The 27777-nt window shown below is 44.0% G+C and overlaps 1 protein-coding gene across 3 annotated transcripts; it reads left to right on the top strand.

Moving 5' to 3' along the window:
• Nucleotides 1-1160: 1160 nt before the first annotated feature.
• Nucleotides 1161-26105, top strand: NIBAN3 (niban apoptosis regulator 3). 3 transcript variants are annotated; one of them, XM_065576224.1, is made up of 17 exons: nucleotides 1213-1329; nucleotides 1982-2008; nucleotides 2646-2747; nucleotides 4278-4419; nucleotides 10556-10686; nucleotides 13117-13248; nucleotides 13985-14099; nucleotides 15192-15359; nucleotides 15928-16043; nucleotides 16137-16241; nucleotides 16826-16988; nucleotides 17404-17591; nucleotides 18456-18614; nucleotides 18924-19040; nucleotides 19259-19366; nucleotides 20342-20453; nucleotides 22969-26105. In XM_065576224.1, the coding sequence occupies exons 5-17, from the start codon at nucleotides 10585-10587 to the stop codon at nucleotides 24540-24542; spliced, it is 3159 nt and encodes a 1052-aa protein (XP_065432296.1). In that variant the 5' UTR covers nucleotides 1213-1329; nucleotides 1982-2008; nucleotides 2646-2747; nucleotides 4278-4419; nucleotides 10556-10584; the 3' UTR covers nucleotides 24543-26105. The 3 variants fall into 3 exon arrangements, with proteins under 3 accessions (XP_008173809.3, XP_065432295.1, XP_065432296.1); XM_008175587.4 differs by lacking the exon at nucleotides 4278-4419 and having other exon boundaries at nucleotides 1161-1329; XM_065576223.1 differs by lacking the exon at nucleotides 4278-4419 and having other exon boundaries at nucleotides 1187-1329; nucleotides 2631-2747.
• Nucleotides 26106-27777: the final 1672 nt, after the last annotated feature.

Genomic DNA, 27777 nt, shown 5'->3' with positions numbered 1-27777 from the left:
TAACAACCCCCACCCCCTTTAATAGGATTTTCATTGCACATCCTTCGCAGAAAAGATGCAACTACCTATTTTGCCATGGATTTATTTAAGCAGCATGAGAAAGTGGGGATCTCCTTGGAACTTGGAATTGGTTCAGTGAATAAAAAAGAGCGGAAGTCATATTTTATTCATATTAAACTTGGAAACTAACATAGAGCACATGTGCAGAATGGGACTTTCAAACACCCAGAATCCTGGTTATTGCTAACGCACATCTCTTCAGACATATGAAATGCACTTGTCTTTGCTCAGGACTCTTACAAGCTGGAAGTTTTAATAAGCAGTTTTTGAGCTACCCGAGTTCTAAGAAAGTGTCTGGAAATGCTTCTTCATTCCATTAGAGGAATTAAGTTTGTTTCATCTTACCCTCCCAATGTTGTGTGTGATGTTTTTATAGAACATTGTAAGTGTCTTTTCTGCACACTTGTTGTGTGGTCCTGGATCACCTTTCAGATGATTCTCAGGCCCCTTTCTTATTTGTTTATTTAATCATCCCCATTGCTCTGTCATGCATAAAGGGTTATCTTGCTTTTTATCTAGCACAGGAGCTATTGTAAGCGCTCAATGCTTCAGCTTAAAGAGAGGGCGGAAGATTTCCTGTTTCTACATATCCTGGAGGGTGTCACTGAAACTGGCTGCCACATAATGTTAAAAGTGGACGGTTACTGAATTAATCCTAATCAGGAGAAACTAAGTACAGAAGGGAACTGAGAGTTGAGAGCAGGTGCTGAGCACCGACCTGTGGCATTTCCATGTGAAATCAGTCTTTAAATAAATGCTGCTTTCGGGTTCAGAAATACTTCAGAAAAGTCCCACAGTGGCACTGCTAGATTCAGTCACTGGTGCCTGGTTTGCAGATGAACTATCTCTGGCTTTTGGTGCAGTTGGAGGAAGCCCCTGAATCACTGTGAAATACTCTGTATGGATGGTGTACAGAAGGGTATAGAGCGGGAGGATGCCCTAAGTGAGCATAGGACAGAGGTGGGCAAACTACGGCCCGCAGGCCACATCCGGCCTGCGGGACCGTCCTGCCTGGCCCCTGAGCTCCTGGCTCGGGAAGCTAGTCCCGGCCCCTCCCCTGCTCTCTCCCCCATCCCCCACAGCTTCAGCTCGCTCACTTCGCCGCCGGCGCAATGCTCTGGGCGGCAGGGCTGTGAGCTCCTGGGGCTGCGCAGCTGCAGAGCCAGGCCTGACCCGATGTCTGTGCTGCGTGGTGGTGGCGGTGTGGTCCGGCTTCAGCCGGGCGGCGCAGCTGAAGCACTGCCAGCCACCAGTGCTTCAGGCAGCGCGGTAAGGGGGCAGGGAGCAGGAGGGGTTGGATAGAGGGCAGGGGAGTTTGGGGGTGTGGTCAGGGGCGGGGGTGTGGATAGGGATTGGGGGGGAACGGGGTTGAATGAGGGCAGGGGTCCCGGGAGGGTAGTCAGGAAGGGGGGGGGGGGGGGCTTGGATGGGGCAGCAGGGGGCAATCAGGCAGGGGTTCCAGGGGCAGTCAGGGGACAGGGAGAAAGGGTGGTTGGATGGGGCGGGGGGGGGGGCAGCGCCGTCAGGAATGAGAGGAGGGGTTGGATGGGGTGGTGGGGGTCCAGGGGCGGTCAGGGGACAGGGAGTAAGGGTGTGTGGATGGGGCAGGGGTCCTGAGGGGGCTGTCAGGGAATGCGGGGTTTGGATGGGGCAGGAGTCCCGGGGGGGAGGTGGGGCAGGCAGATAGGAGGTGGGGGCCTTTCCCCAGCACCATCCCTTAACCAGCCCTCCATACAATTTACAAAATCCGATGCGGCCCTCAGGCCAAAAAGTTTGCCTGCCCCTGGCATAGGACATCCTTGGATAAATTAGTTCATTACAGCCTGTTAGTTTATAGCTCTTGACTCTTTAGCACCTGTAATCCAAATTCTGGTGCAATAGGGCTTTGATAGAGAAATCCTTTTTTGTTTCCTTTGCACAGCATTACTTCATAGTAAGTGGAGACAAGGTGGGTAAGGTTTTATATATATATATATATATATATATATATATATATATATATATATATATATATATATATATATTTTTTTTTGGACCAATTTCTGATGGTGAAAGAGACAAGCTTTCAAGCTTATGCAGAGCTCTTATTCAGGTCTGTAAGCAGAGGATTTGCTAGGACAGAAATTGCAATTTGCCCTTTGCTGTTTATTGAATCAATCTGGGATTTTCACTCTTCAGTATAATCAAGGTTCCATCATGTCCGTGTTCTGTGAGCTTGTTCCACTCTGTTACAAGAGGGAGGAAGTCTGTATGAGCGTGGGTTATATCAAGCACAGAAACAAAAGACACCACACGGTTTACAAAAATAGAGCCTCCGAACAGCCGGAACCCTTTTAACATTAAAGGTTTAGGGATATTTTGAGGCCTGTTTCTGTGTCAGGGTGTGGGTTCATGGACCGGAGTGCTGCTGCCCCTTTAAGGCCTGTTTGTGTGTAGGGGTGTGGGTGCAGGGACTGCTCTGAGACAGAAACATTATTTGAATATTTATGAGCTGATGATCTGAAGGCGAGTGTGACAGAAAAAGACAATCCCTGCTGCTTTTGGAGCCTAAAAATCACTTTACCAAGCAGCTCCTCTCTGCCCAGGATTCTGACTGGAAGCATTGGAAACAGGCAAGATACTAAAGTGGAAGATGGGAGGAAGGTATTCAAGTCCACTGGATGGAAGACAGCGCAGGTACCTGAGAGGTAAGGAAAAGCTTTGATTACCATTTCCAGAGTGATGGTTCCTTTTAAAAATAAAACTATACAATTAGTTCAATGTATAAACATGTAATCTGAGGTGGATGTGTCTGCAGGTTATTGGGATATGGTAGATTACCATAAATCCATCCCTGGGGCAGGAATGCTATACAAAGATGATGGGAGAAGGGGGTTCAAGATGCATCTAGTGAACAACAGCAAGTTGAAACATAGATGTCCCAAACAAGTTATGTTACAGATCTTTCAGATATAGTGGTTACTACTTACTGTGACTTCTGTGCAGCGAAGCTTATGGCAAAGAGATTTGCTACAATAAGGAAAGGAGACTTTCCACCTGTTTTCAGAAGTGCAATCACGTTTAAAAAAACAAACAAACCAGGAATGAAAATGCACAAATCCTACAACCATGTTGGGAGGGATAGTTAAAAGATCCTCCCACCATGTTTGAACTGTTGCTTATTTGATCACGACATTAAGCTGGAAAGAAATATGGATCAACAATGTTCTACACAGTGGTTAAATCTAACTTGACATGATATGACAATCAGGTGAACCTCCGTAACGTAATTTTTGAGTCTTAGTGTCATATGGGAATTCAAAAATTGGAGCCTGGCCATCAGTTAAATATCAGTACTCGCATTTTTGCCAAGCTATAATATATGGTGCCGAGAATCCATGCTTGCCAGCAGAATTGATGAGCCTTTTATGAGCACAGAGGCACCAATAAAGTTATCACATCTGTCTACATTGCTCCAGCTGTACATCACAACCTGGCACCATATGTGAGTATCTGATACCAAATCACTAAGGTTCCCATCCTGGTATCAGTCCAGTTTCCCTCTGCTCACAAGGGCAAAATTTGTCTGAAAATAGCTGAGTCGTAATCTGAGCGACTTTGTTTTTAGGGCCTGTCTACACTACAAAACTACGATGTCAGAGAATCTGGTTACAATATAACTAAGACAGAAAAGTCTTTCATCTTGTAGTGTAACCAGGAACTGGAACCACATTTTTAATCGTGCAAGAATTGTGCTGCAGCCCTATTCTGCCCATGGCCATTTCTCTACTGTAGTGTTGGAGACTCTTTCAGGTGTGTTCCAAGCACCAAAGTGTTTTACAAACTATATATAGAAAAATCCATTCACCACTGGGCCAGGACAAGCACCTATGTGTGAACAAAGTGAGAGTGTAATGATACTTGGCTTTAAACGTACAGTGCTTTTTAAGTATTCATTCAGCTCCCTGCAAGGTAGGCTTGTATAACTCCCTTGGAAGGTTGATATTACACCTCTACCCTGATATAACGCTGTCCTCGGGAGCCAAAAATTCTTACTGCGTTATAGGTTAAACCACTTTATATTGAACTTGCTTTGATCTTCCGGAGCGCGCAGCTCCCCCCTCCGCCCGAGCACTGCTTTACCGCGGTATATCTGAATTCGTGTTATATCGGGTCGTGTTATATTGGGGTAGAGGTGTATTAGTACTAAGTTAGTAATTACTTTTATTATTTTACAGATGGGGAAACTGAGAATCAGAGTTTAACAGCACACAGCACAACTAGACACAATAACTTAGGACAGAAAGAGAAGACCTGACAGGGACCTTTGGTTATTTGGTTCCCTCTGGAGCATTGAAAAGGAGCATCTATTAGGACCAGGTGGGAGTATCCCATATAACTGCCTGTGATTGTAGGGGTGCAGGTATTGGAGGATCTGTTCTTCTCATTTTATATTTCTGTGATCCTACCTGAGTGAGTTTGAGCAAACAGGGTGTAATGGTCTGAGCTGCAGTTTGGCCAGGACACTATTGTTAATACCTGGGCTCATGCAAACTGCACACAGGACCTTTAGTGCCCATGGCTGGACAGAACTTTGGTTTTGTGTATCTAATCCAAACTACTGTTAGTTCTCAGGTTACTTTTAAAAACCTCCGTTGGCTTGTGGAGGGTGAGTGAAGGATACAGCAAGAGAGAGAAAGATGTCATCTGAAGTGACTAGGATGGTATTCACCATAATGATTATTTACCTAATGTAAAAACCCAGATGTCAGGATGTTCCTCAAACATCAAGGGGCAAAATATACCCCTAATGCAATTTGATTAACTCCTTCCTAGATACACCAGGGACAGCTATAACCAAGTTGTTTGTCTTGTGGGGTGGTGTTCCTTCTCTGACATGGCTGTAGCCTCCTCTTTCTAAAAGGATTCTGTCATTCAAACATCATTCCTCCATCACCTCACTTATGGAGATCACGGTCTTCCTCAGTGGATCCCTTTCCCATCTAGGCAATAGTCACCTCTAAGTCTGACAGCAGAGTTGCAGTGTGGATTAACCAGCTGAAGTTGCTGGCTTAAATTCACCTGTCATGGAGCCCTGTTCTTTTTCTGTCAGGCCAGCAACACTGGCTAGCATAGACTGTAGACTGGATACCTTGCTTGCCCTCTCACTGACTGACTTCCAGTGGCACTGCAGGAGCTACAGTCTGTTTAAAATCACTTGGATGTACTCAGTGGCTTTTGTTTTGCTGGGCAGTTTGCTGGGAGATGCTGAGTACCTGCCACTCCCAGTAACTTCAATGCAGGTTCAGTGCCCAGCATCCCCCAGTACCCTTTATCTAGTTTATTCTGAAATTAGCCAGTCGTGGTTTACTTCAAAATATTATCCATAGCCACCATCATCCTGGTAATAACTGTGTGGAGCCACAGGGAAAACAAAATGTAGGTTACTGCATGGCTCACAGCCATTTTCCAGGGACCTTACAAGGTTAAACAAGTAAAATGGGAAAGTCATCCAGCGCAGGCAAGGAATAAGAACAGGAGATGCCTTTTGCTCCACAACAGGTTGAATATCCTCCTGGGTCCCAACTTTAATTAACTTGTGTATTTGTTACATAGGGTATGTTTGCAGATTGCACGGAGTGTGGGGGAGACAAGGCCCTGCACCCCCAGCTTCCTGCGATTCACCATGACTCTCAGCCAGCCAGTAAAGCAGAAGGTTTATTTAGATGACAGGAACACAGTCCAAGACAGGTCTTGCAGGTACAGACAACAGGACCCCCTTAGTTAGGTCCATCTTTGAGCCCCAGGGACACCACAGCCCCGTTGAGAAGCCCGAGCACCCATCTGGGCTCCCCTCCATTTCCCCAGCCAGCTCCAAACTGAAACTCCCTCCAGCCATCTCACTGAGCCTCCCCCCGGCTTCTCCTCCACCCTTTGTCCAGTGTTCAGGGCAGAGGTGTCACCTGGCCTCCAACCCCCTTCCTGGCTTCTCATGTTACATGCTCAGGTATCTTCCCTCAAGGAAAGTCTCCCATCCCCAAAGCAGACAGTCCCAGCAAAACTCCCCTGCAACCTTCCCAGGCCAACACTCCCCATTCAGCATTCAAAGACCACATTAAGAACAGTCCCAGTTCGTCACAGCACATCAGCAGGCATTGCTGAACTCTTGGCCAGGGAGACGAGACTAGTTCATAATCTCTATCTAGATCATTAGGCACTGCTGCCAATGCATGTACAGGGTTTCTAGGTCAGGTGAGAGAGGCTTATAAGAGAGACATGACTATCCTTAGGTATTTATTATGGTTTCACTAAACACTAGCACATTCATAGATGTATAGATTCTAAGGCCATTGTGATAATCATCTGACCCCCTATAAAACAGGCCATAGAACTTCCCCAAAATAATTCTTTGAGCAGATCTAGATTTACAAATTGTCAATGTGGAGAATCTACTACGACTCTTGGTAAATTGTTCCAATGGTTAATTCCTCTCACTGTTAAAGTTTTATGCTTTATTGCCAGCCGGAATTTGTCTAGCTTCAACTTCCAGCCGTTGGATCATGTTAGACTTTTCTCTGGTAGACTGAAGAGCTCATTATTAAATATTTGTTCCCCATACTTATACTTATAGACTGTAATCAAGTCACTCCTTAATCACTTCATTAAGCTAAATAGATTGTTTTCTTTGAGTCTGTCACTGTAATGCATTTTTTTCTAATCCTTTAAATCATTATTGTGATGGGTTGGATCACAGAAACCCCCTTGGGAACTGCCAGCTGATGTGCCAAGACTACTTCTGCCCTTGCTTTCCCTGCCAGCTTGGGGCTCCAGCACCCTGTCTTGCTGAGCCAGACGCGCCAGTCTGCGCCAACACAGACCCAGGGTCTGAACCATGTGCCCCAAAGCTGCAGACTTAACCTGAAAGCAACTTGAGAAGTGTTCCTGTCTTTAACACTCAGATGCTCAACTCCCAATGGGGTCCGAACCCCAAATAAATCCGTTTTACCCTATATAAAACTCAGGTATTAATGCATACTCTGGATTAAGTAATAAGTAAAAAGTGATTTTATTAAGTACAGAAAGTAGAATTTAAGTGGTTCCAAGTAGTAGCAGACAGAACAAAGTGAATTACCAAGGAAAATAAAATAAAACACGCAAGTCTATGCCTAATACAGTAATAAAACTGAATACAAATAAAATCTCACCCTCACAGAAGTTCCAGTAAGCTTCCTTTTACAGATTAGTCTCCTTCTAGTCTGGATCCAGCTATCACTCACACTCCCTCTGGTTACTGTCCTTTGTTCCAGTTTCTTTCAGGTATCCTTGGGGTGGAGAGGCTATCTCTTGAGCCAACTGAAGACCAAAATGGAGGGATCTCCCAGGGATTTAAATAGACTTTCTCTTGTGGGTGGAGACCCCCTCCTCTCTCCTATGCAAAGTCCAGCTCCAAGATGGAGTTTTGGAGTCACATGGGCAAGTCATATATCCATGCATGACTCAGTTTTTACAGGCAGCAGCCATTGTTTACATGCTACCCTGAACGTCCTTAAGTAGACTTCTTAAGTGGATTGGAGCCTTCCAAGATTCATTGTCCTTTTAAGTGTTTCTGGATTGGGCACTTAATTTGCACATTCCTTTCTCAAGAAGCTGACCAAATGCTTTACTAAGACTACTTAGAAATCAAGCAGGTACACAGCCAATATTCATAACTTCGAATACAACAATGACACATGCATACAAATAGGATGATTATAGTCAGTAGATCATAACCTTTGCATAGATATGTTACATGGCATATGTAGCATAAAACATATTCCAGTTATATCATATATACATTCATAAGCATATTCCCATGAAGCCTTATGGGGTATACGTCACCATTATCATGGCTCTTCTCTGAACCCTCTCCAATTTATCAATGAGTCCCTTTGTTAGTGAGCTCTCACAGATATGTCCTTCTAACCTCTGGTGAGATTTCTGCTGTTGCATCATCTCCTCCCTGGGCAGGGTGAATGAGCCCACAGGAAATTTTAAAAAATGAGGAGGCCTCCCATAAAGTGTTGGAGTGAGTGAGGACTCAATCTCAGCTTCTATTTTTCTGTGCAATTTGCTGTAATGATTTGGTCTGATAAGAAATATGACTTCAGTTTCCTACGTCCTTGGAAGTGGTTGCACTATTTGCACTATTCAGAGCACCTTCCTGAGGCCCATTTTGCTGGCCTCAGTACAGTGGTTTGAAGCTCTTCCCTTCTGATTTCAGATGCTCACTTTTCATATTTTTGCATTTGAGGTTGAGGGTGGGCAGAGGTCTGTTTAACTGACCTGCATCTGTTGGACACGATTGTCCCCTGCCTGGTACCTTGTGTTGTCATTTACAGCTGTGCAAAGTAGTTGTAAAATGCTGCTATTCTGATTTGGTAGCAGTCTGCATTAATTTTGCAGGGGTGCAGATGACAATACATATGGTGCATGGTGATGGAAAAGGAGGTTCATCGGTCGTCAGCTGTGCTGGGTCACAGATGTGGTTACTCCAGCTAAAACTGTTTGTGTTGCTTTGGCGGAATAGCTGTGGCAAAAGGAACTTGAAAACTCCACTGCAATCATTGGCTTTACTGGAAATTCCACCCTCAGGTCCATTTAAGCAGCTTTATTGGTACCATCAAATTTAATCCAGGACTCCATAAAGAGGGTAGTGTAGTAGCATACATTGTCTTCCTCCCAGAAGCTGGCAGACTTTTCCAGCGGTCAGTATGAGCACATCCCACAACTTGTTCTGAATTTTTGGAAAGCTACTAATGCTGGCTGAGTGCTCACTGAGCTCACATTTGGGCTGTGAAACACAAAATCTAATTTAGGGTTTGATTACTTTTCTTTTCCATAGTAAATCCGCCAACAGTTCAAAGGCATTCGAATATGCAGGCAAACACACAGAATTAGTTTGACAGTGAGAAGGGCCTCTGAGAGCCTTTCTCTTGTCCCCCTCCTATGTAAATGGTCGTGTGTGCGTGTGTGAGAGTGAGTGAGTGAGTTGGGAAATGTCTTGTTTTTATACTTTTGTCATTCTTTTTCCCCCACTCACTGTTTGAGCCACATTTTTCTCTCTGCCTCTTCATGAGTCTCCAGGCTAAAGGGGGTGGGCTGGGGAATGTATCACAGGAAATCTTCAGAAATTCATACTGTGGCAGCATTGTCAGCTTTGCCTGAGGTCACAATAGAATGCAGGCATGACCTTTCAACAGCTCCTCAGTTATTAGTGAATTTGCTGTCTCGTTTTAATCTCCCCTTCTAGACTATGGAGAGAATCTGTTTGGAGAAGCAATGGCACGTAGGAATCTTTTATCTTTTAATTGCATCAGACCCTCTGACATTCAGAGCCATCTTCCTACTGCTTCACTGTTTGCCATTTTCACAGGCTGCTTTGGTTGGCTTCTGCTTCCCAGAGTGTAGAAGTACAGCAGTTCAAGAGTGTGATCTAGTGGTTAGAATAGGGAACCGGCAGTGGGGGTACCTAGGTTCTCCAGGCTGTGGTTGACCATGGGAAGGTATCTTCATATTTCTCTGCTTCGGTTTCCCCAGTGCAAAATCACACTAAGCTACCTCGTAGGGCAGTGTGAAGCTAAAATGTCTGGCAATTATATTATGATCCGTGACTGTAGGTGGAAAGAACCTTCGGGTTCTTCCCATACTAGATACTGGTGGGGCAGTGGCAAGACTCTTCCAAAAGAAACTTACTGCCAGGGCAGGGAGCATCTCCTTTCTACATTTGTACAACATCTACCACCATGGGGTCCCAATCTTAACTGGGGTTCTTGGGTGCTACCATAATATAAATGTAATAACCCCAGAGATGCTATAGTAAATCTTATATCTCAAGTCTGGCTCCTCTCTTATGGTGCTCCCCCCATTCCTGAATGGAAGTAGATTCTTGCCCCACGTCTGCACACCCTGCATCATGTCAATGTTCCTTGGTCAAAGAAGGTTAGATGGACTTTCTTGTCAGAACCTATCAGTGCTGCTGCTCCTTGCTCAGCTGCAGAGGTCACTGCAGAGTGACAAATTTCCTTCCCCCATGCCAGCTGAACATGCTCCTCCTTATGTTTGGTAGGCACACTGTACTCATCAGCGAAGAGAGGGACATAAAGGCCCATAGTGTGCACCTCCTAGGCACTTTTAAAGTCAGAGTTCCCCAGCATTGTCTATCTGCATGTTGTTTATTCTGATTCCTCCTCTGATGAGCATTAGTTGCTGTTAGAATCTGGTGGTAGCCTTACAGTGATCCTATGAGTCTGGAATATGTGTAGAGAGAGCCCAGATTAGAACTTCCACATAGGGGTGCTCATGAACTTTGGAGAGGTTTGGATCTGATCTGAACTTGTTGGCCTCATCCTTGGGGGCCCACGCTGGTAATTCACAAGCTATTGGTTGAGGGAACAATGCTAATTAGACACAGAAGCCTGCATCACCTCCCTTGGGAGAGCACTGAAACACCATGGTCATCTCTGTTCTCATTCCCCAGGTCGATCTGATGCCACAGTGAAGAATTTCATGCCCTATTATCAGAGGCAACTTGCAACCACCTTTCTGAGACGGGTCTCAAAGGAGTTGGATCCGCAAGGCAAACCTGCTCTACAGCTGCTGCAGAGCAAAGTAAGTCTCACACCTCCTGTACATGACACACTGCCCCTACTGGGTTCTCCCGGATGAAAAGGCACCAGTGTCCTTTTCATGGCTCCATTCCCCCAGAAACAAACATTCTCTTAGCAATTGCTGTAATGTCGAAACTACAACTGCTTCTTCCTAGGCTCTAGCAGTCTCATGTAATTATTTGCTAGGGTGTGGATTGCTGACTTAACAATAATGACAGGTTTCAGAGTAGCAGCCGTGTTAGTCTGTATCTGCAAAAAGAACAGGAGTACTTGCGGCACCTTAGAGACTAACAAATTTATTAGAGCATAAGCTTTCGTGGACTACAGCCCACTTCTTCGGATGCATATAGAGTGGACTTAACAATAGGGGCTTCTTTGGCTTCTCATGTCCTGGAAATAGGTCTGTAGGGATATATTTTAAAATGCAGATAGCAGTAGTTTGTGTGTGTGTGGGGGGGGGGGGGCAGTTTCTGCATGTCAGAGGCCAGTGGTGGCATGGCTCTGTTCACTTTTGAGGGACTGACTAAAGTTTCAGATAATTCAAATTTACCTTCTCTTCCTGCACACTACCCCCTCTTTCTTCTTCTCTCACTGATCCCTGCTGACTCCTGTCGGAGCTGTGAGCTTGGAGAGAGGGCAATGTATGGCTGTAGCTAGTGTTCTCAGAGATTTTTTCCCACACACCCCTGAGCTGTTGCCTTCTCCCTGATCTGAAGACAACTTTGCCTTCCTCCCTCATTCTCTCTAGCATCTTGAGGTTCTTTAGGGCTCCAGTGCTATTAATTTCTGACACATAATTGTGTGTGTTGCTGAATGAATCAAGTGTGAGGATACACACCCTGGTGGCCCAAGCCTGGGAATAGGAGGTGGCAATTCCCAAGTTCTAATCTTCACTGCTGCTCTGCTGCCACTAGAAAGGTTTAAAAATTGCCACTCACTGTTACTTGCTCATGCTATCTTTCATTCCATACTAAAGAAATAAGGTGGGTGAGATTTTTACTAGACCTACTTCTTCTGGTGAAAAAGAGAAGCTTTCAAGCTTACACAGAGCTCTTCTTCAGGTCTGGGAAAGGTACTCAGAGCATCACAGATAAATACAAGGTGGAACAGATTGTTAAGCATAAGGAGTTAACACATGTTGTAAGAGACCATTCATGGTGAAGTGGGCTGTTAACACTTCTGCACGTGTCTCTAATAATCCTGGGATGAACACAGCTATAACACTGCAATTCCATACTACATATAGTTTTATAATTTTATATACGTAGATGGAGCTGATAAACTGTGACCTCTCCTCTGGGTAGACTGAAAGACCTTGTAAGTCCTCTTCAGAGCTACTGTTACTGTAATTACGGGGTGTGGTGGTGGTGTTGTACTTAAAGTACTGCACAGGATCTTTTCAGGGGGAATAAGACAAAACGCCACATTTATTAGTAATACATGTATTCATTAACACTATATCATATGCATATAATATATTACACTTACACTCTCACACACACACAAACACACTCTGTCTTGTTGTTACCAGTTAGTTGCTCCCCTTAACTTCACTGGCCAGGTGAGTTAGATGGGGGAGGGGGTGGAGCCAGGCTTCTGCCAATCCGGATCGATGCTCCCATGTTGACAAGACGAGACCCGGGGTCCTCTGCAAGACACCTCACTTTTATAGCAGCTTTCCTCTTATGCAAATCTATACCAGATTCAAACTCTGTGTTTGTGTCCATTGGTCCTTTGTGCTGCTTTCTTTTGAGTGTTGTCCCAATGCTGTAAAGAGGGTGTTTCCAAAAGAAGGTGCTTGCTTCTAACCCCCGAGGCCTTTGGTATGTCTGCTTGTCTTTAATGAGCCCACTTGACACTTTTTATTGTCCTTGGGTCTGGCTCCCAGCCCCTCTCCAACAGTTGAGGCTGTCTGGAGGTGCTGCCTTTCATGCCTTGCTCATCCACACCTCATTCATTCAACAGGGCAATTGATTAAGGGGGGGGGGGTGGGGGGAAGAGCTCTTGTTCTACTGCTAGCGAAAAGAAATTTTTCTTTTATCTTATTCTATCCTTAGGGGCTATAATATTATACCAAGGGCAATGCAAAGTTTCTAAATGAGGCTTTGATACAAAGTCCCATGAAAACAGAGGTCACACGTGGGTAGACCCACCACAAGGTTATATGAAGAGGCACAATGTAAAGTCATATGAAAATTATCAGAGATTGATCTACATTGTAGGTGTTTTATTTGCTTTCAGTGTCCGCTAGATGTCCTCATTCAGTTGTCTCATTATTTATATTGTGGTAGCAGCCACAGGCCCCAGTCAGGGTCCCCTTGTGCTAAGCACTGCATAGACACAGATGACATGATCTCTGTCCCAAAGAGTTTACAATTGCATCTGTACTTTCACTGGGACTTCTTTCCTGTCGTCTCTTATCCATTCCCAGCTCCAGAAGCCACCTGACGCTCTTCTGCATGAGGGATTCCTGATGCAGTATAATGGGGACACCTGCAAGTGGAAGAAGAGTTATTTCATTTTGCTGGGAAACTGTACCCTGGAGTGGTTTGATAGTAAAGAGGTAAATGTGCTGCTTCAGCTGCTTTTATCCCCACTTTATGGGCTGTAAAATGTATATGGATCTTACATACTGTTACCCCATTTAGATGTGTTTCCTGCAGACACATGTACACCCAGACATCTGAACATGGGTTCTCCTTCTCAAGGGACAGTTTGTCCCACTGTTCTGGAAAGTTATGTTCTGCCCCTCCCACCCACCCCCCACTAAAATTCCTCCTTCTGGCTTATAGGGTTACATTCTCCTCCTTCATTTCATTGACAGAACAAGGAGCAATGGTCTCAAGTTGCAGTGGGGGAGGTCCAGGTTGGATATCAGGAAAAACTATTTCACTAGGAGGGTGGTGAAACACTGGAATGCGTTACCTAGGGAGGTGGTGGAGTCTCCTTCCTTGGAGGTTTTTAAGGCCCGGCTTGACAAAGCCCTGGCTGGGATGATTTAGCTGGGAATTGGTCCTGCTTTGAGCAGGGGGTTGGACTAGATGACCTCTTGAGGTCCCTTCCAACTCTGATATTCTATGATTCTATGATGATTTCCTTTCCAAAATGAATACGTGGTGTTTATTAAACAGCTACTGAATTCCACCTCCAGAGGTGGCTGTATGCTTTCAATGTGTGAAGTTTAGAGAGAGAGATTTGCTGTCAGTCACTCAGACCCTAAATACTAGCAGCAAGGTGTGTGAGAGGAGTTTTGCCCTTGAGCCCTCATTAAGACAGTTCTGTCTGGATTTCTTTTCCAGGCCCAGGGGAAAGGATATAAGCCCAGAGGATCCACCACCCTGTCCGGATACTTGCTGGTGACCTCACTGAGCGAATACAACAGGCTGATTGACAGTCTCTGCCAAGGATTAGTAGGTAAGTCTGTGATGTGCCCTGTTTGAGAAATGTGCCGCGACCCAGAAGGGAACAGAGTCTTACTGGTCCCTCACAGTATTATACAGAACAGCAACTTCAAGAACTCTTCAGCAACACCAGTTCTAAATAGAAAGGGCTCCATTTCTGAATTCTGGACTTTCTCTTTTTCGTTGTAAGCATGGCAAAGTCTAACATACAGAAAGAAGAATATTGATTATACATACGCAGAAACCCAATTGCTCATGGGGCTGCTGTACTGTTCAAAGCTAGAGACCACAAAATAAACTGAACATACTGATGTCTCTCAAACACAAGGTTTTCAGGACCTCGTGCTGTTTAAACCTGTTTCCTTTTTGCCATGCTGTTCTATCCCTCCTTTTTCTCTCTTTGAAGGAGTACATTTAGTACTGTTGGTGGGTTACAGGGCTTTATTCAGCCAGATGAAGAACCCAGGTTTCATAGTGAAGTGACATGAAATTAGAAGCAGATGCAGAAAGATGTTGCCAATCCCTGGACTCATTTGAGACAGCTGCTCTGTTCCATTTCTCAGTGCTACTTGCCAGCTCTGAAAAGAAAATGGCAATGTACCCTAGTTCCAACTATTTGTAACAATATGTAAAATGCTGATCTTTTTATTTCATACAATACACATTAAAAATTTCTAATGAAGCAGGAATCTTTCCTGTCTGCTGAAGAAAGGAAGTGAGACTTCAATAATCACTTTCAGAACAGAACAGATTTTAACGGCAGAATAGAAAAAATCCTTAGTGTATAATTTTGGCACAATATTTTCTAGTAAATACTAACTAGAAAAATGAACATGCCTTAAAGTGACTGTGCAAGTCTCCAGCCTGAGTCGGTGCATTCAGATTTCTCAAATTATGGGCCGAATCTTAGCAGGTACTGATCACATGTAGTTCCCTTTGACGTCTTAGAAGTTGCTGGTGCTCAGGTGTCTGTCAGCAGTAAAATGGCAGCTGTGAGTGAGAGACATTAGGATCATTAAGAGCTGTGGAGACATTACACAGTATTTCTAGAAACAGTCAATTCTAACTTATTGTTGCAAGCATGTTCTGTACTTTTCTTTTCAAGTTGACTACACCCACCGAGACCAAGACCCCTTAAATGGGCCTCCAGAAGAGTTTCTGCTGTTCCTTTATCATCCGTTCCGAAAGTCCTTCTGTTTTTGCACAAACTCTGCAAAATCCCAGCACACCTGGAAATCCGTCCTTCGAGATGGGATCCGATATTGCAGCACAGGTAACACCTGGAAGTGCCTGCATTACTAGACCTGAGGCAACATCTGCAAATGGGGCTGACAGCAGGAGTTCGCTACTGACATGAGGATCCTTTCCTAAAATTGTGTGGAGTCCATTCAGTGAGGCATCACCTGTGAATTGAGAGCCCAGTGAAATCCCGAGGACCACTGTAGACTCTTGGGTTTCTGAATCAGATACGCATGTGATACTGATGAAAGTCCAAGGAGTGTGAAAATTTCCTACATTTTTCATTCTTCCCTGGATTGAATTTATGATTTTTAATTTGAGCAAGTTCAGGCAGTTAGGCTTTCAGTTCTTTAAAGGGAGAGGCTGGTGCGCTCAGATCCACAGAAATTTCCAGAGGTTCTTCCCCCTTCTTTGTTAGTGTAATGTTAGTCTCTATCACAGGTTTTATATAGTACTTATTGCCATAGCATTTAAGTAAGCACTGCTTGTAACCAGCAATCTTAGTTACATGTAGCCAGATTTGAGTGTGCTAAGAGTGGATTGGACTTTTCTGATTAACCTCAGCTAAATGTTGCTGGGATTAACTGGTATTTTGGATTCAGTTTTACAGAGACAGGACTCCTTTGAAGTAGAGGCTTTCCTGGAAGCTGTGCGATTTTACAGGCAAGAGAAAGGTAGTTACGGAGCAGGGGATCTCCTCCTGGGAACAGAGCCTGAGGTTTGTAAAGTGCTGAGCATTCCAAAGCTGGAGTATTTAATGCATGCTCTGTGCTGGTAACTTGGTGAAGATGGTCTTTTTCTTTGGGTTTAGATTCTCAGTAATGTGCTGATGGAGGATTTGCTTCCAGTGCTGCAGTCTCAGGTCCCCCCAAATCTCAAAGGGTCAGAAAGCAGGAAGAAACAGACCTGGTGCCAAGTAAGTCCACAGAGCAGTGCTTACATCTGAAACCCAAACAGTGATGTTTCAGGAACTAACGAGTGACACTCAGCTAACTTTTTAGACTCTGGTTGCGGAGAGCACATTAGGAGTTTGTACTTTGTGTTTATTTGTCTGCCGCAAAGAACAACTCCATTAGCTACTGCTCTCAAAATCCAACCTACAGCCTCTGCCTTTCATGTTTCCTGTGAAACTGCTGCCTTTGATGTAGTGTGTTGTGCAAAATTTAAATGGGGTATTTGTGGGGAGTGAAGAGCGTCCTGCTATCTATAGCTACATGTAGCTACCAAGTAAATGATGCCCCAGGAGTGATTGGACTGGCCTTTGAGTTGGGTCAGATGGCTCTGCATGAGTCAATTAGAGCCCCATGTTTACAGATGTAATATAGGTAGAAGACAGTGCGCTAATCCGCTACAAGCAGAGTGACCTGACAAGGACTCTGCACCCAGCAGCACCACCAGAAACTTCTCCTGATCTCTGCACATGGCCTGTATGATGCCTCTTACTTTTTCCCTGTTTTCTCCTCCCCTTTTGCTGATCTGGTCCCTGCTGTGGGTGGTCAGTTCCTAGAGGAGGTTTATACATTGGTCCTCAGCCAGGTCTCCAGCGAATTTCTGGATTTTCAGAGGGAGAATGAGAAACTCCACATTCAATTGGAAAAGAAGATTCGCCCTGATCTGGATCAGATGCTGATTTTAAAGGATCAGATATCTATAAAACTCCAAGGTGAGAGGAAAGGGGGTGAAGGGATGGGGTGTTTGGTTCTCTTCTGTTAATCCACAGGATTTACTTTGCTTTAGAATTCTAACTCTCTCAATTGTATTTGAAATTCTAAGTAGCGTGTGCAGCATTATCTGCCACTGGAAAGGTTGGATTGGGAATGAGTTCATTATGTCTTACTGTTTTAGACAATGCTATGTGAATCTTGATTACTGTATTTATGATTAGATGCTATTGTGATGGATACCCTAGATTCATAGAAACTGCGGGAATGGGTACATCAGAAATAAAGGATAGGTGGATGGATGAGTATTTCACATTCCAAGACCCTGCAGTCTTCTTCTTGAGCCTAATTAATCCAGGGCAACCTGAGTTCCGCTGTGACTCTGTCAGGCTAATTGAAGGGTTTCTATCTTGGCAGCGGTGATCCAGAACCCAGTGGAATCCTGCTGTCGCCAAGGAGTAGAGCCTGACCTGGACTGTGTGATGGAGGAGCTCATACGCCCCATCAGTTTAGGATTTGACGTGGTGCGTTCGCTCTTCGCAGACAGAATTGATGAGCTGATCAGACATGTGCAGAGTTTGCCTACCACCATCTTCCAGGAAGAGGTAAGATATACACCTCTACCTCGATATAACGCTGGCCTCGGGAGCCAAAAAATCTTACCCCGTTATAGGTGAAAGCGTGTTATATTGAACTTGCTTTGATCCATCGGAGTGCGCAGCCCCGCCCCCCTGGAGCACTGCTTTATCGTGTTATATCGAGGTAGTGGTGTAGATGATATGACAGAGGGACCATTTTGTCTTATTCCCCTGGAGACCACATTACACGTCCACTTTCAGTATTGTGGATGGCCACTTAATTCCATCTATCCCATAGACCCGCAGAACACCAGTGATCCACCAGCTCCAGTATCCTGCCTCCAACAGTAACCAATGTAGAATACTTGTAATCTCATCACAGTGATGTATCTAAATTGTGCAGAACTGTACAATGGGAGGAAAAGTTTCCCTGATCCCCAGCTAGAGAGGAGATTATGCCCTGAACTGTGCGGATGGTGAGCTCTTGTAACTTTCACCTAGCTGCTGTTGTAATGGCACAGTGCAGTTCAGGTCAGTTCCACATGCTGTTTTGAATCTGACTACACCACAGAGGCAGCTTGATAAAGAGAGGCAACTTTGTTAGACAAGAATATGGCATCTGAACTTGTCTGAGTCTGCTCGGGTATTCCACTGCCAGTTCATAGATCACCCATAAACAGGTTTTGTGGGACAAACATGGCTCCAGAGACAAGTAGTCAATGTCCTTCTGCAAAGAGATGCCTTCTTTTCAGTTTTACATTGCTTGTGCATGGATAATGGCTTTATCTCAGATCCTTTCCCATATAATATTAATTCTTAGCATTTACGTAGGCTTTCACTGCCTCTAGGCACTGTACAGACCTTAACTAGCTGACTACTGGTCTGATGCAGGTTCTCACACTTGGGGAAATGCCCTGGAAACCTGGATTCATGGAGCCATGTTACGAGAAGGCTAATCTCTACAAAGACAGCCTGCAAGGACTGAAGGAGAAATTTGGCTTTCACGGTGTGGCAAGTTTAGTCCTCCGAGCCCAAAACCTCATGCAGCAGGTAAGTGGTGATACTTTGAGAGAACAGACTGGGGTGAGCCAGCCTCTTAGTGGAGGTGAAGGGAAGGGGTAGTGCATTCGTTCCTTGTGTGTTCAGCTCTGAGCTGATCTATTTTTACCTTTATTTTGTGTGGGGTCTGCTTTTTCCCTTGGGCATCAGCAGGGTATGAAGGGATTATTTAACCAATCTTAGAGAGAAAGCAGGCAGCATTATCCAGAGGGTGGCTGCTGAAGATGTGGAACTGAGTCCTGACTATGGTCTCTGAATGTGCTGGCTCCCCTACTCATCTGATGATTTTTTCTTTTGTAGCTAATGCAGAATTCAGTCCATACATTCCACCAGCTTTCAGAGCAACATCTGAGCTTGGCAACTAACCACAGCCAAATCACACAGACTCTGGAAAAGATCAAAACTCGTGTGCTGAAGGTAAGATGTGTGATGTTCTTACCTTCTGTTTGTGTAAAGTCCTATTTCGTTGGATGCACTTGTTGGCTTTTCTGCTCTCTGTGCTGCCTTGGACACTGTGTTCCTCACATGTCCCAGCCTTGAGCTGCTCTAGGTGGATAGATGCAGAAGTTGTTGTGGGGAAGTTTCCTGACTGTTGCACTGATTCCTTTTTCAATTTGGTTGTGGTTGGTTTTCAGAAATTTGACTATGACAGCAGTTCCACCAGGAAGCAGTTTGCACAAGAGTGGCTGGTTCAGATCTTTCTTCCCTTTCTGCTGAAGAATCTGGAGCCTAGATGTAAACTGGTGAGGCCTGATTCTGAATGAAGGTGAAGGGACCCAAACCCCATATATGAACTGATGGCACTCATAAAAGCTGATTTTATCTTATCAAACTATTCCATTTTATTCTTCAGAAAAGCTTTGCTAGCCCAGTGAACTTCAGTGGGCTGATAGGAGAATCCTCTTCCCCTCAGTGTCTTTCATAGAATTTAAGACCAGAAGGGATCATTAGATCGTTTAGTCTGACCTTTTGTTATAGCTTTCCAGAGTGGCAGGGCTGGACTGTGACTCCAAAGACAGGAGAGGACTTTAGCAATATTACAGGTTCTTCAGTGCCACCAAAATGCAGGCCACTCTCACCAGACAGCCAATAAACTTCCTCCAGAGGACCATGAATCTACTTCTATTTCACATCATGACTCTTACTGCCATGTAAATGTTTCCCCAAAATTTCCCCTTCCATTTTATCATTTTTCTGCACTGCTCATCACCCTAACTCAGTACCTTGTACCAGGACAATGGTTAAGATTGACTCCCTTTGAAGGTAGTCCTGGTGCATGTCAGTGGGCTATTGGTGGTAGAGGGCACTATATCCTGAAGAGATTTAAACTTTGTCTCTAGTGATCAGGAGTCTGGGAAGCTTGATCCGAAACTTGGTTAACTTTCCCCCAGACTTCTGGGGAGTTTGAACTAATTCCAGTGAACACTTTCCATTCTGGCTGTTTAACCATGAGGCTCCACTTTCCTTCTGAACCTGTAAACACACACACAACGTTGTGCAGGACCAGCATTAAAGGTTGAACAGGCAGTTCAGGTGCCAGAAGCTACAGGCTGCCATTGGAATTTCAGGTGACTGTTTATTCCGAGGTGAGGGCAGAACACCATATTTTGGCTCACTTCAAGTGCTCTGTAATCCAAGGCTGGCCCTGCCTATCTGTGTGTGAGGTGCATCTGTAACTGACGCTGGCTAATTTCCCTCTCTTCTACCTCCTTTGGAAGGAGCTGCCCAAGTATGAAAATTACGTGTTTGCTGACTTCAGTGGCATCATCAATGTTGAAAATATTTATGAAGAAATGGTTCTGGCTGTTTTGCAGCAGGCAGTCACCAAAGGTGAGTAGAAACTGGATTCCATCCTAAAACAGGCCAAAGTCAGCACTGTTAGGTCCTTATCCTCTGCTAAAGAGAGGACAGATTATCCTGACCAAAAATGTTTACAGTTGCCAGGCCTGTAACTTCCCCTCTGTTGACTGCTGTTGGGGTTTTTATTAAAGCATTTTGTGATGTTTTGGGGTTCAGTCCAGACCAATAATGGGTTGTCACCACCTGCCTTGGAAATTTGGGTGCCTTAAATGCTGGATTGCTGTGTCTCACAGCTCTGACGCCAACAGCCAGCCTTACAAGCATGTAGGCCACACCCTGCTTGCACCAGACATTTAGTGTTTGCAGAGTGACCCCAACAGCCTGCCCCCCATTCTGAATTTTCCGCAAACTGTATCCCTGCAATGTCCAGCCCCCTCATGGAACACTCAAGACTCTTTTAAAAAGACAGAAACAACAGCTGGTTATCTTGACTTGAGTTAACAATCACTTCAGTTCAGCCGAAGCACTGGGTTGGGCTGGTAAAGAGTAAAATAAGTTTATTCAATCAAAAAGAGAGAGGTTAAGACAGAAAACAGCTGCAAACAAACACAAGTAAAACTACACTTTCTAATGGCTAAGACCTATCTTAATAAGCTACAGTCTTTGTTCAAGGTAATTTCCTCACCAGTCTTCCTTTTCCTGCAACAGCTGACTAGTTCTTAGTCATGATCCCCACAGTCTCCAAGGTGCTGGTTTTCCTTGTCTTCTCAGGTGAAGAATAACTTTGGAGCTCTTTTCACCTCTCTGTGTAGTCCAGTAAACCTTTGAAAAGTCTCTCTCAAAGTTCATTGACCCTGCTTCATGAGGCAGAAAGTCTTCCTGGGGGTGTTGTCTTCAGACCCTGTTGAAATTAAGTGATTGTTTCCCCCCTAAAAGAACAGGAGTACTTGTGGCACCTTAGAGACTAACAAATTTATTAGAGCATAAGCTTTCGTGGACTACAGCCCACTTCTTCGGATGCATATAGAGTGGAATAAATATTGAGGATATATATATATATATATATATATATATACATACACACACACATACAGAGAGCATAAACAGGTGGGAGTTGTCTTACCAACTCTGAGAGGCCAATTAATTAAGAGGAAAAAAAACTTTTGAAGTGATAATCAAGATAGCCCAGTACGGACAGTTTGATAAGAAGTGTGAGAATACTTACAAGGGGAGATAGATTCAATGTTTGTAATGGCTCAGCCGTTCCCAGTCCTTATTCAATCCTGAGTTTATTGTGTCTAGTTTGCATATCAATTCCAGCTCAGCAGTCTCTCGTTGGAGTCTGTTTTTGAAGTTTTTCTGTTGTAAGATAGCCACTTGCAGGTCTGACATTGAATGACCAGACAGGTTAAAGTGTTCTCCCACTGGTTTTTGAGTATTATGATTCCCCCCTACTTGCTCTTCTGATGGTTTTGTTTGCCTGGCATGCAAATGTGCTTTTCATTGATCACACTTTGCTCAATTTACATGGGAGATGCATTCAAACAAGTGGAACCGCATTCCTCTGTCTGGGGGGAAAACTGTTTTTAATCTCCCCCTGACATGCCTGATTTAAACACATTTTAGTCATAATTCCAGCACAGCTGAATAATCTTTTGTGGGTTGACCTTACAAACATCATGTAAGAATATTAGTGATCAGAGTGTTATTGGTTTTCCAATGACATATAACATGACACCTTTTAGATACAGATTATAACAATAAAGAGTTGGAGTAAACCTGAGCTGGTGAGGCCAGCTGAAACTCACTGCTAGATACCAGGGAGCCAGTTGCCGTCTGGCATGGGAATGCTTTTATGGTCTCACACATCTATAGGCATCTTTATGCTTTCCTGTTCAAACGACTTTCCATATGTTTTTTGTGGTAAATTCCAGTATTCCTATGTTGAAATATCTTACTTCTGCCAGACTCCGCCTTCTCTTTCTCTTCCCGCTCTGATTGTAGCCCAAACATTTCCCACTGGCTAGTGTGGTGGAAATAAAATCCCATTTTACAGCTGTGATGTCATTGCAGGACTGCATGTTAGTAGTTGCTTTTCAAGTGTTAAAAACAAAAGAGCTTTTATGCTCAGGATAAATGGCTAATGTGGTCATTTTAAAGCCAGGCATCCTGTCCATCTGCTTGCATTGGCTCCTCTGATCAAACCAGCCCCAAAGGCCATTTTTAACTCTTCAAATATGTTTTTGGTTGGGGATAAGCCAGATGGAGCATGTGACAGAGCTTTCAAAGCCTCCAGGGCAGTCACAGGGACTTGCTCCTGGCTACCACACTAGAACTGGGGATAACCTGGCTTCCCCTGTGGAAAGAAAAATGTCAAGAAGGGCTCATAAGAACTATGACACAGGACAGATGGAATATTAATGTATGGGTGTGTGCTGCACAGGGAGCGTGACTATATAGACACATGCAGTAGGGAGGGAGCAGGGATAGATAGCAAAGCAAGATTTGGTATTTTTCTCTCATTTTCTGTTGTTCTTTGTTTCAGCCTTGAAAGAGGCTTCAAGTCAAAACAGACACAATCTTTACAGTGACAGCTTCTCCTGTGTTCTGGATAGCGTGGACAACTTGCTGCAGCAGGACAGAGTCCAGGACCACTCTGAAATAAGGACAGGAGCCTTGGGTGGTAATGCCACATCAGACACCGTGAACCTCATCTCCTGTCAAGTCAGTGAGACCACTTCAGACAAGAAAGCATGGAAATATGAAGGAAGCTCAGCTGGGGTTGCAAATCCTCCCACAGACAAAGGGCTTATCTGCCCAGTAACTTCCCATTGCCATAAAGAAGCAGAAAAATCTTTGAGGGTGTTGCCTGATGGTAGGAATTGGAGACACGAGAAGGCCTTGGAACCAGACATGCGAAGCAGCTGCATTACTGAATCTGCAGGACATGTTGCAGAGAAGACTGTAGTTGTGTCTGAGGCTGAAATCCATATGTGCACAGGAGACCCAAATAAAAACAAATGTAATGACAAGTCATGGAACCCTTTTGCAAGGAGCAAAGATCTACAAGAGCCACAGAACATCATAAATGAACATTCTGTAGACAAAGCTGCTGTAGAGAAGATAGAAGAGGAATGGGGGAGGGCGGTGTTTGAGCAAGGAGGTCAAGGGCAGGATGGAAAATTAGAGTTAAATCCATCTTGGATTAAAGGATCAGGACAGTGTGGTAAGAATAACCAAAAATACAGAGAGTTATTGCAGGATCAAGAAGGTCCCTGCGAGGAATCTTGTAACTACACTTTTTTTGCAAGTACAAACATGTCCAAGAACCAGAGTCCAACCCCAGACAGTACAAATTCTGACAACTCTCAGGCTAACTGTTGGCCTAATACCAATTCATTCCAGGTTATGGGTTTGGACAGAGATACATATAGGGACAATGGAGGTTTAACAGAGGGAAAATTACAAAGATCAGCAACAAATCATGTGGCATCAATTGAGTGGGATGGAGACAAGTTAGGAGAAAATCGGAGTAGTTGGGAAATGCAAACAGTATCAGTGGGTGAAGGCAAATGCAGGGTGGAGGAAGCTTGCAATGGGCAAATGATCTCTCACTGTCCATTTTCTGTGAAAGAAATGAGGGATGCCACTTGGACACACCGACTTCAGGAACATGGTGATGAAATGATCACAGAATTACATGTCCAAAAGTTGGTTCCTGTACAGGATCTGGAAAGAAAAATCTGTCAGCTGGAGCTAGGGCACAATGTTCATGAGGAATTCAAGGGGCATAGGCATGCAGGTGGACTGGCTGAAGGTAAGTCTGCTCCCTTTTTACTCACTGGAAGCCTGAGATACGAAGATGAGCATGAGGGTCCTGTCCCTGGGCACCAAGAAGAATCTAATCAAGTAACCTGCCAGACATTGCAGTCCCAACAGGAAATGAACAAAGAGGAGATGACAGAGGCAGACTTCAATGAGATAGACAAGACTGTTTTTCTAGAGTGTCTATCCATAGCTATCGAAATGGAAATCTTCCAAACAGATCTGCTGGAAATGGATCTCGAAGACAACAGAGATCAGGGAAGTGGTTGTCAACAAACTGAACCTCTGAAATAGAAGTACAAGGAGCAAGATCCAACTGACATTGACCATCATGGAGCAGAGAGACGACAAAGCTTAATACACACCTTCAACTTTCCTGATACAATGATGAATGCTTCATATCCCTATATTAACAAATAATGGAGAGTGCCAAGGCAACTGAGGCTATAAAGGGGCTGCCAGTTGCATGGCAGTTGCAGGTTATCACAGGCGGTTCAGCAGCACTGACCAAGACTTAGTGGGAGATGCAGAGATTTTCAGTCTCAAGGCCTTATGAATGTGAACTGAAAGAACTGGAATTGGTCTGGCTTCTCAGAGCAGAAAACTGAGCAAAAGCTGAGGGATTGGAAAGGAATGAACTGCTCCTTTGTGAACATTTATGTAAGACATGTAATATTTATGCATATCATATAGTGTATCTTAATACCCTCATGCTCTTAATTCTCACCTTTCTGCCCTTCGTCCCGGTGTGGCTTTTCATTCTATTAGTAAGTGATAATACTGAAGGTGTTTGTAAGGGGTCTTCAAGTCAGGGTGTGTACACAATACAGTATTCTGTGGTTATCTCATGGTATTGATGTCCTGGAACAGTGTTTCAGAGAGAGAGAAAAGAAATTCTGCAGCTATGAAGACATCACTAATAAAACCTTCCCAGTTTCTTCAAACAACAGCATACACTGATACAGTTTCTGTCCTGTTCCACTCTGACAGTGCAAAGAGAGTGAAGCCTAGCCCCATTCTGCTAACTTAGGGCTTCCTGCGAGTACAGAGCTGACACAGTCAGATCCTGTCACCCTCCTTGGAGCCCCCAGTGCAGTAGGGAGGATGGAGGTTATGAGGAATTGAAGAGGAGTAGCTGGAGTGTGCTTCGTTACAGCCATGCTCAGGTGGAGAAGTGGGGCCCCACATTATGCATTGCCAAGCATAAACTCAAAACAAAAAATCTGCTCCACTGTATCTAGCTTCTTTATACTTGTTTCTTCCAAGGCAGTTATAGTAGGGGAAGACAGTGAAGTGGTGTCATCACTGATATTTTGGGCCCAACCCCGCTGCTGTTGAAATTAATAACTCATGGAGTTCAATGAGCAGGATTGGGCCCATTGTGTAATAAGGCTCAAGGAGACTGTCTTACAGAGGCACGAGGATACCTATTTAATCCGTTTATTATGTGTTTGCTAAGCTGGAGTGACCCACAGAACCTGAAGTTCATTGGAATGGTTGCGTAACAGAGGTAATATCTGTTTTATGTGTAAAACTTCACCCCAAAATAGAAGCTACTAATTTAAAACTTCAGATATGTAAAAACCTTTTAGTGAATTTTTAATAATGTTCATGCCTCATGCTGACCTGTAATTTGCTAAGAGAAGGGAACTCTATCTAGTGTTGTCTTTTTCTAATCCCCACCATGCTGTCATACTTTTTAAGTTTTTATTACAATATATGGCTTATTATTTAATCCATAAAAGCCTATGTATCTTATACCAACAGGTGTTTACAGTTAAGTACTAATATCATTAGATAGTGATGTAAAATATGTAATCTGGTGTAGTTATTTGAATAAACCTATTAACATTCAAAGTGTGGTGTTTACAAAACTGTCACTTTATAATTTTGTGGTTTTCAAAAAGGGAACAAATGTATTCATGTTTCTGTATTTCATAAACACAATTTCTTGTGCATCCACCCCCACTGAGATGATTCTTAACAGGGCCGGCTCCAGGGTTTTGGCCGCCCCAAGCAGCCAAAACAAAACAAAACAAAAAAAGCTGCGATCGTGATCTGCGGCGGCAATTCGGCAGGAGGTCCTTCTCTCCGAGCGGCAGTGAGGGACCGTCTGCCGAATTGCCACCGAATACCTGGACGTGCTGCCCCTCTCTGGAGCGGCCGCCCCAAGCACCTGCTTGAGAAGCTGGTGCCTGGAGCCAGCCCTGCTCTTAACTGCTAATCAAATGATACTAAAGATTTTCCATGTACTGAAGCTGCAATGATTGATAAGAATCAAACCTATCACAGGATTTTAGGTTGGAATTACTTTACTAACCGCATTCAGTTCACATCTTGCACTTTGAAATTTGGTCTTATTGAAACCATGGTCTTTTAAGACAGTGCTAACCTAGTTATTCATTCTCTTCAGTACAGGTTTTGTACAATTCCACAAGGTCCATTTGTAGGAAACTGAAATTTATGCCTTACTTCTTGTTCAAAACACCTGTTTTCCAGTTTGAATTGGTTGCACTAGTGAGTGATAGTGGTTGGTTTTGGATGATATTGCATTTGTGCTGTATATTTTTAAAGAGAAAATGTAACATTAGCCACTGTTGTCAGCTGATACTGACCTTGACCACATGATGAGTTTACTTCTTGTAACCCTCTCTCCTGCCACAAGATGGGGGCCAGGAAATAAAGACCACTCTTTAACCAGCAGCCTATGTCTGTCATGTTTCCTGTCTGGCATTAAATATGAGGCAAGATGGTATAGAGTTATTCATGGTATTGATTAAGCTTCATAGTATGAGCACATTTGGTAGTGGATTAAGTGATGTGATTAACATCTGTCACGTTTGTTCTCTCTTCCTCTCCCCCCGGGGGGAAAAGTGTGTGCAGTGGAATTTTGTTTTGGAATTTTTTTAATAATATATATGCACTGTTGAAATAATTGAGCCTACAAATTTAGCCAAGGTGTGAACTCAACTGTAAAAAGTATGTAAAAGTTCATAACATGTTTCAATAACCTATAAGAAGTGGTGATGGGAAAAGTACAGAAGGCAGACAGACACTAAATTAGTGCAAACATACTAGGCCAACTCAATATGATTCAAGGACTGTGTTGAACTGAACACTTGTTAAAAACAGGAAATGTAGAGCTGGAAGTTAATGAGCCAATTGGTATGTTGGATATTAGGCCTATTGGTGGACAAAATAATGAAGGGATGGTCTATACCCCCATCACTCTCTTTTTGGATCCTTAAAAGAAAGATTGTGTGGCGAAAGTATTAAAGAACAGACAAAGGCTTCTGGAATGAGCTTCACCATTGTGGCTGCTATCCCCACTGTTTCCTGGGACCCTGGGCCTTTGTCACCCTGATCCTGAGAGTGGGGGACCCAGATCATCACCTCTATAAGCTCCACATGTGAATCCCAAAACCATCTTGGATAACAGTTACCATCATCTTTGGTATCAGCAAAGAGACTGTCAAACACGGGGGCTTTTCCTTCTAAGATTGGACTTTAACAGTAGCAGCCAAGACAT

Source organism: Chrysemys picta, chromosome 22 (genome assembly GCF_011386835.1).
Source record: "Chrysemys picta bellii isolate R12L10 chromosome 22, ASM1138683v2, whole genome shotgun sequence".
NCBI classification, from domain to species: Eukaryota; Metazoa; Chordata; order Testudines; family Emydidae; genus Chrysemys; species Chrysemys picta.
Note: the sequence above shows the minus strand (reverse complement) of the source record. Positions and strands in the feature narration are given on the sequence as shown.

What these genes read in the sequence shown, in the direction of transcription:
- NIBAN3 (XM_008175587.4), top strand. Translation starts at nt 2,693, where the DNA reads ATGGGAGGAAGGTATTCAAGTCCACTGGATGGAAGACAGCGCAGGTAC. An exon ending in AGAAACAGACCTGGTGCCAA is followed by an intron (nt 16,242 to 16,825) that starts GTAAGTCCACAG and finishes GTGGGTGGTCAG; the next exon opens with TTCCTAGAGGAGGTTTATAC. An exon ending in GATATCTATAAAACTCCAAG is followed by an intron (nt 16,989 to 17,403) that starts GTGAGAGGAAAG and finishes CTATCTTGGCAG; the next exon opens with CGGTGATCCAGAACCCAGTG.